Source organism: Lithobates pipiens, unplaced genomic scaffold (genome assembly GCF_037356315.1).
Source record: "Lithobates pipiens isolate NorthernLeopardFrog02 unplaced genomic scaffold, aLitPip1_a1.2 Scaffold_23, whole genome shotgun sequence".
Lineage (NCBI taxonomy): Eukaryota > Metazoa > Chordata > Amphibia > Anura > Ranidae > Lithobates > Lithobates pipiens.
This window is the reverse complement of record NW_027507785.1, coordinates 336863957-336876558: the sequence shown is the minus strand read 5'-3', so window position 1 is coordinate 336876558 and position 12602 is coordinate 336863957. Positions and strand designations below refer to the sequence as shown.

Here is a 12602-nt window from a genome sequence, read left to right as displayed (position 1 = left end):
AGCCATAGACTTCTCACCTTACCTGCACCGAGCCATAGACTTCTCACCTTACCTGCACTGAGCCATAGACTTCTCGTCTTACCTGCACCGAACCATAGACTTCTCATCTTACCTGCACCGAGCCATAGACTTCTCACCTTACCTGCACCGAGCCATAGACTTCTCACCTTACCTGTACTGAGCCATAGACTTCTCACCTTACCTGCACCGAGCCATAGACTTCTCATCTTACCTGCACCGAGCCATAGACTTCTCACCTTACCTGCACCGAGCCATAGACTTCTCACCTTACCTGCACCGAGCCATAGACTTCTCACCTTACCTGCACTGAGCCATAGACTTCTCGTCTCACCTGCACCGAGCCATAGACTTCTCACCTTACCTGCACCGAGCCATAGACTTCTCACCTTACCTGCACCGAGCCATAGACTTCTCACCTTACCTGCACTGAGCCATAGACTTCTCACCTTACCTGCACCGAGCCATAGACTTCTCACCTTACCTGCACTGAGCCATAGACTTCTCGTCTTACCTGCACCGAACCATAGACTTCTCACCTTACCTGAACCGAGCCATAGACTTCTCACCTTACCTGCACCGAGCCATAGACTTCTCACCTTACCTGCACCGAGCCATAGACTTCTCACCTTACCTGCACTGAGCCATAGACTTCTCACCTTACCTGCACCGAGCCATAGACTTCTCACCTTACCTGCACTGAGCCATAGACTTCTCGTCTTACCTGCACCGAACCATAGACTTCTCATCTTACCTGCACCGAGCCATAGACTTCTCACCTTACCTGCACCGAGCCATAGACTTCTCACCTTACCTGTACTGAGCCATAGACTTCTCACCTTACCTGCACCGAGCCATAGACTTCTCATCTTACCTGCACTGAGCCATAGACTTCTCACCTTACCTGCACCGAGCCATAGACTTCTCACCTTACCTGCACCGAGCCATAGACTTCTCACCTTACCTGCACTGAGCCATAGACTTCTCACCTTACCTGCACCGAGCCATAGACTTCTCACCTTACCTGCACTGAGCCATAGACTTCTCGTCTTACCTGCACCGAACCATAGACTTCTCATCTTACCTGCACTGAGCCATAGACTTCTCACCTTACCTGCACTGAGCCATAGACTTCTCACCTTACCTGCACCGAGCCATAGACTTCTCATCTTACCTGCACTGAGCCATAGACTTCTCACCTTACCTGCACCGAGCCATAGACTTCTCACCTTACCTGCACTGAGCCATAGACTTCTCGTTTTACCTGCACCGAGCCATAGACTTCTCACCTTACCTGCACCGAGCCATAGACTTCTCATCTTACCTGCACCGAGCCATAGACTTCTCACCTTACCTGCACCGAGCCATAGACTTCTCACCTTACCTGCACCGAGCCATAGACTTCTCACCTTACCTGCACCGAGCCATAGACTTCTCACCTTACCTGCACCGAGCCATAGACTTCTCACCTTACCTGCACCGAGCCATAGACTTCTCATCTTACCTGCACTGAGCCATAGACTTCTCACCTTACCTGCACCGAGCCATAGACTTCTCACCTTACCTGCACCGAGCCATAGACTTCTCACCTTACCTGCACCGAGCCATAGACTTCTCACCTTACCTGCACCGAGCCATAGACTTCTCACCTTACCTGCACCGAGCCATAGACTTCTCACCTTACCTGCACCGAGCCATAGACTTCTCACCTTACCTGCACCGAGCCATAGACTTCTCACCTTACCTGCACCGAGCCATAGACTTCTCACCTTACCTGCACCGAGCCATAGACTTCTCACCTTACCTGCACCGAGCCATAGACTTCTCACCTTACCTGCACCGAGCCATAGACTTCTCACCTTACCTGCACCGAGCCATAGACTTCTCACCTTACCTGCACCGAGCCATAGACTTCTCGTCTCACCTGCACCGAGCCATAGACTTCTCGTCTTACCTGCACCGAGCCATAAACTTCTCGTCTCACCTGCACCGAGCCATAGACTTCTCACCTTACCTGTACCGAGCCATAGACTTCTCACCTTACCTGCACCGAGCCATAGACTTCTCACCTTACCTGCACCGAGCCATAGACTTCTCACCTTACCTGTACCGAGCCATAGACTTCTCGTCTCACCTGCACTGAGCCATAGACTTCTCGCCTTACCTGCACCGAGCCATAGACTTCTCACCTTACCTGTACCGAGCCATAGACTTCTCGTCTCACCTGCACTGAGCCATAGACTTCTCACCTTACCTGCACCGAGCCATAGACTTCTCACCTTACCTGCACCGAGCCATAGACTTCTCACCTTACCTGCACCGAGCCATAGACTTCTCGTCTCACCTGCACCGAGCCATAGACTTCTCACCTTACCTGCACCGAGCCATAGACTTCTCACCTTACCTGCACCGAGCCATAGACTTCTCACCTTACCTGCACCGAGCCATAGACTTCTCACCTTACCTGCACCGAGCCATAGACTTCTCACCTTACCTGCACCGAGCCATAGACTTCTCACCTTACCTGCACCGAGCCATAGACTTCTCGTCTCACCTGCACCGAGCCATAGACTTCTCGTCTTACCTGCACCGAGCCATAAACTTCTCGTCTCACCTGCACCGAGCCATAGACTTCTCACCTTACCTGCACCGAGCCATAGACTTCTCACCTTACCTGCACCGAGCCATAGACTTCTCACCTTACCTGCACCGAGCCATAGACTTCTCACCTTACCTGTACCGAGCCATAGACTTCTCGTCTCACCTGCACTGAGCCATAGACTTCTCGCCTTACCTGTACTGAGCCATAGACTTCTCACCTTACCTGCACCGAGCCATAGACTTCTCGTCTCACCTGCACCGAGCCATAGACTTCTCGTCTTACCTGCACCGAGCCATAGACTTCTCGTCTTACCTGCACCGAGCCATAGACTTCTCGTCTTACCTGCACCGAGCCATAGACTTCTCGTCTTACCTGCACCGAGCCATAGACTTCTCGTCTTACCTGCACCGAGCCATAGACTTCTCACCTTACCTGCACCGAGCCATAGACTTCTCGTCTTACCTGCACCGAGCCATAGACTTCTCGTCTTACCTGCACCGAGCCATAGACTTCTCACCTTACCTGCACCGAGCCATAGACTTCTCACCTTACCTGCACCGAGCCATAGACTTCTCACCTTACCTGTACTGAGCCATAGACTTCTCGTCTTACCTGCACCGAGCCATAGACTTCTCACCTTACCTGTACTGAGCCATAGACTTCTCACCTTACCTGTACTGAGCCATAGACTTCTCGTCTTACCTGCACCGAGCCATAGACTTCTCGTCTTACCTGCACCGAGCCATAGACTTCTCGTCTTACCTGCACCGAGCCATAGACTTCTCGTCTTACCTGCACCGAGCCATAGACTTCTCACCTTACCTGTACTGAGCCATAGACTTCTCGTCTCACCTGCACTGAGCCATAGACTTCTCGTCTCACCTGCACCGAGCCATAGACTTCTCACCTTACCTGCACCGAGCCATAGACTTCTCGTCTTACCTGCACCGAGCCATAGACTTCTCGTCTTACCTGCACCGAGCCATAGACTTCTCGTCTTACCTGCACCGAGCCATAGACTTCTCACCTTACCTGCACCGAGCCATAGACTTCTCGTCTCACCTGCACCGAGCCATAGACTTCTCACCTTACCTGCACCGAGCCATAGACTTCTCGTCTTACCTGCACCGAGCCATAGACTTCTCGTCTTACCTGCACTGAGCCATAGACTTCTCACCTTACCTGCACCGAGCCATAGACTTCTCACCTTACCTGCACCGAGCCATAGACTTCTCACCTTACCTGCACCGAGCCATAGACTTCTCACCTTACCTGCACCGAGCCATAGACTTCTCACCTTACCTGCACCGAGCCATAGACTTCTCACCTTACCTGCACCGAGCCATAGACTTCTCACCTTACCTGCACCGAGCCATAGACTTCTCACCTTACCTGCACCGAGCCATAGACTTCTCACCTTACCTGCACCGAGCCATAGACTTCTCGTCTCACCTGCACTGAGCCATAGACTTCTCGTCTTACCTGCACCGAGCCATAGACTTCTCGTTTTACCTGCACCGAGCCATAGACTTCTCGTCTTACCTGCACTGAGCCATAGACTTCTCACCTTACCTGCACCGAGCCATAGACTTCTCACCTTACCTGCACCGAGCCATAGACTTCTCACCTTACCTGCACCGAGCCATAGACTTCTCACCTTACCTGCACCGAGCCATAGACTTCTCACCTTACCTGCACCGAGCCATAGACTTCTCGTCTCACCTGCACTGAGCCATAGACTTCTCGTCTTACCTGCACCGAGCCATAGACTTCTCGTTTTACCTGCACCGAGCCATAGACTTCTCGTCTCACCTGCACTGAGCCATAGACTTCTCGTCTTACCTGCACCGAGCCATAGACTTCTCGTCTTACCTGCACCGAGCCATAGACTTCTCACCTTACCTGCACCGAGCCATAGACTTCTCACCTTACCTGCACCGAGCCATAGACTTCTCACCTTACCTGCACTGAGCCATAGACTTCTCACCTTACCTGTACTGAGCCATAGACTTCTCACCTTACCTGCACCGAGCCATAGACTTCTCACCTTACCTGCACCGAGCCATAGACTTCTCACCTTACCTGCACCGAGCCATAGACTTCTCACCTTACCTGCACCGAGCCATAGACTTCTCGTCTTACCTGCACCGAGCCATAGACTTCTCACCTTACCTGCACCGAGCCATAGACTTCTCACCTTACCTGCACCGAGCCATAGACTTCTCACCTTACCTGTGGGTTTGGTGCACTTTCAGAAAGAAATTCTATGGCAAAGTACGGCTAACCTGCAGTAAAACCACAGGTGCGGGTGGACCGCAGACCATCGGTGTAAAAGTAGCTTTAGGGCCCCTTTAACATGATCTATCTGAGCCAATAGGACCCTCCATTCACCTCTATGGAGCAGCAGATGTAAACAGACTTGTGTCCGTTTACACCTCCCTCCTTCCAATCCGATCTGCTAAAAAAAACGGAAAGTGGATCCGTCTCCTTCCATTTGATCAGATGAGAGGCCCATAGAGTAGCGTGGGCTGTGTCTGTGTCTATGTCTGTGTCTGTGTCTGTGTCTATGTCTGTGTCTGTGTCCGCTTTGCATGTGCAGAACTGTCATCTGCTCATTGTGGCCACGACTGGTTACTAAGTCGCTTACGTGGCTCTCGCTCTTCAAAAAGTTGGGCACCCCTGACCTAAGAGTTCCCTTCACTGGAACTAAGGGGCCAAGTCCAACCCCTGAAAAACAACCACACACCATAATCCCCCCTCCCCCCACACCATAATATCCCCCCCCCACACCATAATCCCCCCTCCACCAAATGATTTGGACCACTGCACAAAGAAAGGTCCATAAAGACAGGGATGAGTGAGTTTGAGCTGGAGGAAGTTGACTGGCCTGCACAGAGTCCTGACCTCAACCCGATAGAACACTTTTGGAATGAATTAAAGCGGAGACACTGAGTGCGTCCTTCTCGTCCTCACAAATGCCCTTCTGGAAGAATGGTCAAACATTCCCATAGACACCCTCCTTTTATAGCTTCAAAGGGTCACCTGAATATTGAACCCTCTGGACTAAGACTGGGAGGTCATTAAAGTTCATGTGTGTGTGAAAAGACAGGTGTCCCAATACTTTTGACAATATAGCATATATCTCATAAGGGGTCCCCTTCGGTTTTATGGTGTAGATGGTCAGTGGGATGCTTTTAAGACGCCAAACTGTCCCTGAAATCTGCGGTCCAAGTATAACTGTATATGATCACAATGTACAGAACGAGATGTTGGTCAGCCAATCACCTCCCGTCTTCTTCTCCAGGTTCGTCAAGCTTCTTGATAACGTCATCAATCACCTGGTGCCCACCTGGGATCACAGCATCGGCACCTTCAGCCAGCTCAAGGTGAGGCTTCGCAGATCCCATTCCTTGTATATATACCGCGCTGATCCCCGTATACTCTGCTCCCATTCCTTGTATATATACCGCGCTGATCCCAGTATACTCTGCTCCCATTCCTTGTATATATACCGCGCTGATCCCCGTATACTCTGCTCCCATTCCTTGTATATATACCGCACTGATCCCCGTATACTCTGCTGCCATTCCTTGTATATATACCGCACTGATCCCCGTATACTCTGCTGCCATTCCTTGTATATATACCGCGCTGATCCCCGTATACTCTGCTCCCATTCCTTGTATATATACCGCGCTGATCCCAGTATACTCTGCTCCCATTCCTTGTATATATACCGCGCTGATCCCCGTATACTCTGCTGCCATTCCTTGTATATATACCGCGCTGATCCCCGTATACTCTGCTGCCATTCCTTGTATATATACCGCGCTGATCCCCGTATACTCTGCTGCCATTCCTTGTATATATACCGCGCTGATCCCCGTATACTCTGCTGCCATTCCTTGTATATATACCGCGCTGATCCCCGTATACTCTGCTGCCATTCCTTGTATATATACCGCGCTGATCCCCGTATACTCTGCTCCCATTCCTTGTATATATACCGCGCTGATCCCCGTATACTCTGCTCCCATTCCTTGTATATATACCGCGCTGATCCCAGTATACTCTGCTCCCATTCCTTGTATATATACCGCGCTGATCCCCGTATACTCTGCTCCCATTCCTTGTATATATACCGCGCTGATCCCCGTATACTCTGCTCCAATTCCTTGTATATATACCGCGCTGATCTCCGTATACTCTGCTCCCATTCCTTGTATATATACCGCGCTGATCCCCGTATACTCTGCTGCCATTCCTTGTATATATACCGCGCTGATCCCCGTATACTCTGCTCCCATTCCTTGTATATATACCGCGCTGATCCCCGTATACTCTGCTGCCATTCCTTATATATATTGCGCTGATCCCCGTATACTCTGCTCCCATTCCTTGTATATATACCGCGCTGATCCCCGTATACTCTGCTGCCATTTCTTGTATATATACCGCGCTGATCCCCGTATACTCTGCTCCCATTCCTTGTATATATACCGCGCTGATCCCCGTATACTCTGCTGCCATTCCTTGTATATATACCGCGCTGATCCCCGTATACTCTGCTCCCATTCCTTGTATATATACCGCTCTGATCCCCGTATACTCTGCTGCCATTCCTTGTATATATACCGCGCTGATCCCCGTATACTCTGCTCCCATTCCTTGTATATATACCGCGCTGATCCCCGTATACTCTGCTGCCATTCCTTGTATATATACCGCGCTGATCCCCGTATAGTCTGCTGCCATTCCTTGTATATATACCGCGCTGATCCCCGTATACTCTGCTCCCATTCCTTGTATATATACCGCGCTGATCCCCGTATACTCTGCTGCCATTCCTTGTATATATACCGCGCTGATCCCCGTATACTCTGCTCCCATTCCTTGTATATATACCGCGCTGATCCCCGTATACTCTGCTGCCATTCCTTGTATATATACCGCGCTGATCCCCGTATACTCTGCTGCCATTCCTTGTATATATACCGCGCTGATCCCCGTATACTCTGCTGCCATTCCTTGTATATATACCGCGCTGATCCCCGTATACTCTGCTGCCATTCCTTGTATATATACCGCGCTGATCCCCGTATACTCTGCTGCCATTCCTTGTATATATACCGCGCTGATCCCCGTATAGTCTGCTGCCATTCCTTGTATATATACCGCGCTGATCCCCGTATACTCTGCTGCCATTCCTTGTATATATACCGCGCTGATCCCCGTATACTCTGCTGCCATTCCTTGTATATATACCGCGCTGATCCCCGTATACTCTGCTGCCATTCCTTGTATATATACCGCGCTGATCCCCGTATACTCTGCTGCCATTCCTTGTATATATACCGCGCTGATCCCCGTATACTCTGCTGCCATTCCTTGTATATATACCGCGCTGATCCCCGTATACTCTGCTGCCATTCCTTGTATATATACCGCGCTGATCCCCGTATACTCTGCTCCCATTCCTTGTATATATACCGCGCTGATCCCCGTATACTCTGCTCCCATTCCTTGTATATATACCGCGCTGATCCCCGTATACTCTGCTGCCATTCCTTGTATATATACCGCGCTGATCCCCGTATACTCTGCTGCCATTTCTTGTATATATACCGCGCTGATCCCCGTATACTCTGCTGCCATTCCTTGTATATATACCGCGCTGATCCCCGTATACTCTGCTGCCATTCCTTGTATATATACCGCGCTGATCCCCATATACTCTGCTGCCATTCCTTGTATATATACCGCGCTGATCCCCGTATACTCTGCTCCCATTCCTTGTATATATACCGCGCTGATCCCCGTATACTCTGCTCCCATTCCTTGTATATATACCGCGCTGATCCCCGTATACTCTGCTGCCATTCCTTGTATATATACCGCGCTGATCCCCGTATACTCTGCTCCCATTCCTTGTATATATACCGCGCTGATCCCCGTATACTCTGCTCCCATTCCTTGTATATATACCGCGCTGATCCCCGTATACTCTGCTCCCATTCCTTGTATATATACCGCGCTGATCCCCGTATACTCTGCTGCCATTCCTTGTATATATACCGCGCTGATCCCCGTATACTCTGCTCCCATTCCTTGTATATATACCGCGCTGATCCCCGTATACTCTGCTGCCATTCCTTGTATATATACCGCGCTGATCCCCGTATACTCTGCTGCCATTCCTTGTATATATACCGCGCTGATCCCCGTATACTCTGCTCCCATTCCTTGTATATATACCGCGCTGATCCCCGTATACTCTGCTGCCATTCCTTGTATATATACCGCGCTGATCCCCGTATACTCTGCTGCCATTTCTTGTATATATACCGCGCTGATCCCCGTATACTCTGCTGCCATTTCTTGTATATATACCGCGCTGATCCCCGTATACTCTGCTGCCATTCCTTGTATATATACCGCGCTGATCCCCGTATACTCTGCTGCCATTCCTTGTATATATACCGCTCTGATCCCCGTATACTCTGCTGCCATTTCTTGTATATATACCGCGCTGATCCCCGTATACTCTGCTCCCATTTCTTGTATATATACCGCTCTGATCCCCGTATACTCTGCTGCCATTCCTTGTATATATACCGCTCTGATCCCCGTATACTCTGCTGCCATTTCTTGTATATATACCGCGCTGATCCCCGTATACTCTGCTGCCATTCCTTGTATATATACCGCGCTGATCCCCGTATACTCTGCTGCCATTCCTTGTATATATACCGCGCTGATCCCCGTATACTCTGCTGCCATTCCTTGTATATATACCGCGCTGATCCCCGTATACTCTGCTCCCATTCCTTGTATATATACCGCGCTGATCCCCGTATACTCTGCTCCCATTCCTTGTATATATACCGCGCTGATCCCCGTATACTCTGCTGCCATTCCTTGTATATATACCGCGCTGATCCCCGTATACTCTGCTGCTATTCCTTGTATATATACCGCGCTGATCCCCGTATACTCTGCTGCCATTCCTTGTATATATACCGCGCTGATCCCCGTATACTCTGCTGCCATTCCTTGTATATATACCGCGCTGATCCCCGTATACTCTGCTCCCATTCCTTGTATATATACCGTGCTGATCCCCGTATACTCTGCTGCCATTCCTTGTATATATACCGCGCTGATCCCCGTATACTCTGCTGCCATTCCTTGTATATATACCGCGCTGATCCCCGTATACTCTGCTGCCATTCCTTGTATATATACCGCGCTGATCCCCGTATACTCTGCTGCCATTCCTTGTATATATACCGCGCTGATCCCCGTATACTCTGCTGCCATTCCTTGTATATATACCGCGCTGATCCCCGTATACTCTGCTGCCATTCCTTGTATATATACCGCGCTGATCCCCGTATACTCTGCTCCCATTCCTTGTATATATACCGCGCTGATCCCCGTATACTCTGCTGCCATTTCTTGTATATATACCGCGCTGATCCCCGTATACTCTGCTGCCATTTCTTGTATATATACCGCGCTGATCCCCGTATACTCTGCTCCCATTCCTTGTATATATACCGCGCTGATCCCCGTATACTCTGCTGCCATTCCTTGTATATATACCGCGCTGATCCCCGTATACTCTGCTGCCATTCCTTGTATATATACCGCGCTGATCCCCGTATACTCTGCTGCCATTCCTTGTATATATACCGCGCTGATCCCCGTATACTCTGCTGCCATTTCTTGTATATATACCGCGCTGATCCCCGTATACTCTGCTGCCATTCCTTGTATATATACCGCGCTGATCCCCGTATACTCTGCTGCCATTTCTTGTATATATACCGCGCTGATCCCCGTATACTCTGCTGCCATTCCTTGTATATATACCGCGCTGATCCCCGTATACTCTGCTGCCATTCCTTGTATATATACCGCGCTGATCCCCGTATACTCTGCTCCCATTCCTTGTATATATACCGCGCTGATCCCCGTATACTCTGCTGCCATTCCTTGTATATATACCGCGCTGATCTCCGTATACTCTGCTGCCATTCCTTGTATATATACCGCGCTGATCCCCGTATACTCTGCTGCCATTCCTTGTATATATACCGCGCTGATCCCCGTATAGTCTGCTGCCATTCCTTGTATATATACCGCGCTGATCCCCGTATACTCTGCTCCCATTCCTTGTATATATACCGTGCTGATCCCCGTATACTCTGCTCCCATTCCTTGTATATATACCGCGCTGATCCCCGTATACTCTGCTGCCATTCCTTGTATATATACCGCGCTGATCCCCGTATACTCTGCTGCCATTCCTTGTATATATACCGCGCTGATCCCCGTATACTCTGCTGCCATTCCTTGTATATATACCGCGCTGATCCCCGTATACTCTGCTGCCATTCCTTGTATATATACCGCGCTGATCCCCGTATACTCTGCTCCCATTCCTTGTATATATACCGCGCTGATCCCGTATACTCTGCTGCCATTTCTTGTATATATACCGCGCTGATCCCCGTATACTCTGCTGCCATTCCTTGTATATATACCGCGCTGATCCCCGTATACTCTGCTCCCATTCCTTGTATATATACCGCGCTGATCCCCGTATACTCTGCTGCCATTTCTTGTATATATACCGCGCTGATCCCCGTATACTCTGCTGCCATTCCTTGTATATATACCGCGCTGATCCCCGTATACTCTGCTGCCATTCCTTGTATATATACCGCGCTGATCCCCGTATACTCTGCTGCCATTCCTTGTATATATACCGCGCTGATCCCCGTATACTCTGCTGCGATTCCTTCTATATATACCGCTCTGATCCCCGTATACTCTGCTGCCATTTCTTGTATATATACCGCGCTGATCCCCGTATACTCTGCTGCCATTCCTTGTATATATACCGCGCTGATCTCCGTATACTCTGCTGCCATTCCTTGTATATATACCGCTCTGATCCCCGTATACTCTGCTGCCATTTCTTGTATATATACCGCGCTGATCCCCGTATACTCTGCTGCCATTCCTTTTATATATACCGCGCTGATCCCTGTATACTCTGCTCCCATTTCTTGTATATATACCGCGCTGATCTCCGTATACTCTGCTCCCATTCCTTGTATATATACCGCGCTGATCCCCGTATACTCTGCTGCCATTCCTTGTATATATACCGCGCTGATCCCCGTATACTCTGCTGCCATTCCTTGTATATATACCGTGCTGATCCCCGTATACTCTGCTGCCATTCCTTGTATATATACCGCGCTGATCCCCGTATACTCTGCTGCCATTTCTTGTATATATACCGCGCTGATCCCCGTATACTCTGCTGCCATTCCTTGTATATATACCGTGCTGATCCCCGTATACTCTGCTGCCATTCCTTGTATATATACCGCGCTGATCCCCGTATACTCTGCTGCCATTTCTTGTATATATACCGCGCTGATCCCCGTATACTCTGCTGCCATTCCTTGTATATATACCGCGCTGATCCCCGTATACTCTGCTGCCATTTCTTGTATATATACCGCGCTGATCCCCGTATACTCTGCTGCCATTCCTTGTATATATACCGCGCTGATCCCCGTATACTCTGCTGCCATTCCTTGTATATATACCGCGCTGATCCCCGTATACTCTGCTGCCATTTCTTGTATATATACCGCGCTGATCCCCGTATACTCTGCTGCCATTCCTTGTATATATACCGCGCTGATCCCCGTATACTCTGCTGCCATTCCTTGTATATATACCGCGCTGATCCCCGTATACTCTGCTGCCATTCCTTGTATATATACCGCGCTGATCCCCGTATACTCTGCTGCCATTCCTTGTATATATACCGCGCTGATCCCCGTATACTCTGCTGCCATTCCTTGTATATATACCGCGCTGATCCCCGTATACTCTGCTGCCATTCCTTGTATATATACCGCGCTGATCCCCGTATACTCTGCTGCCATTCCTTGTA

The 12602-nt window shown here is 49.8% G+C and overlaps 1 protein-coding gene across 2 annotated transcripts in view; it reads left to right on the top strand.

Annotated features, from left to right (window-relative positions):
- HECTD3 (HECT domain E3 ubiquitin protein ligase 3) overlaps positions 1 to 12602 on the top strand; it is a 150568-nt gene that overhangs the window by 96623 nt on the left and 41343 nt on the right. For both annotated transcript variants that reach the window (XM_077450809.1, XM_077450810.1), the window contains exon 10: positions 5925 to 6006. In XM_077450809.1, coding sequence (XP_077306935.1) covers positions 5925 to 6006 — 82 coding nt within the window. The remainder of the gene's footprint in view (positions 1 to 5924; positions 6007 to 12602) is intronic.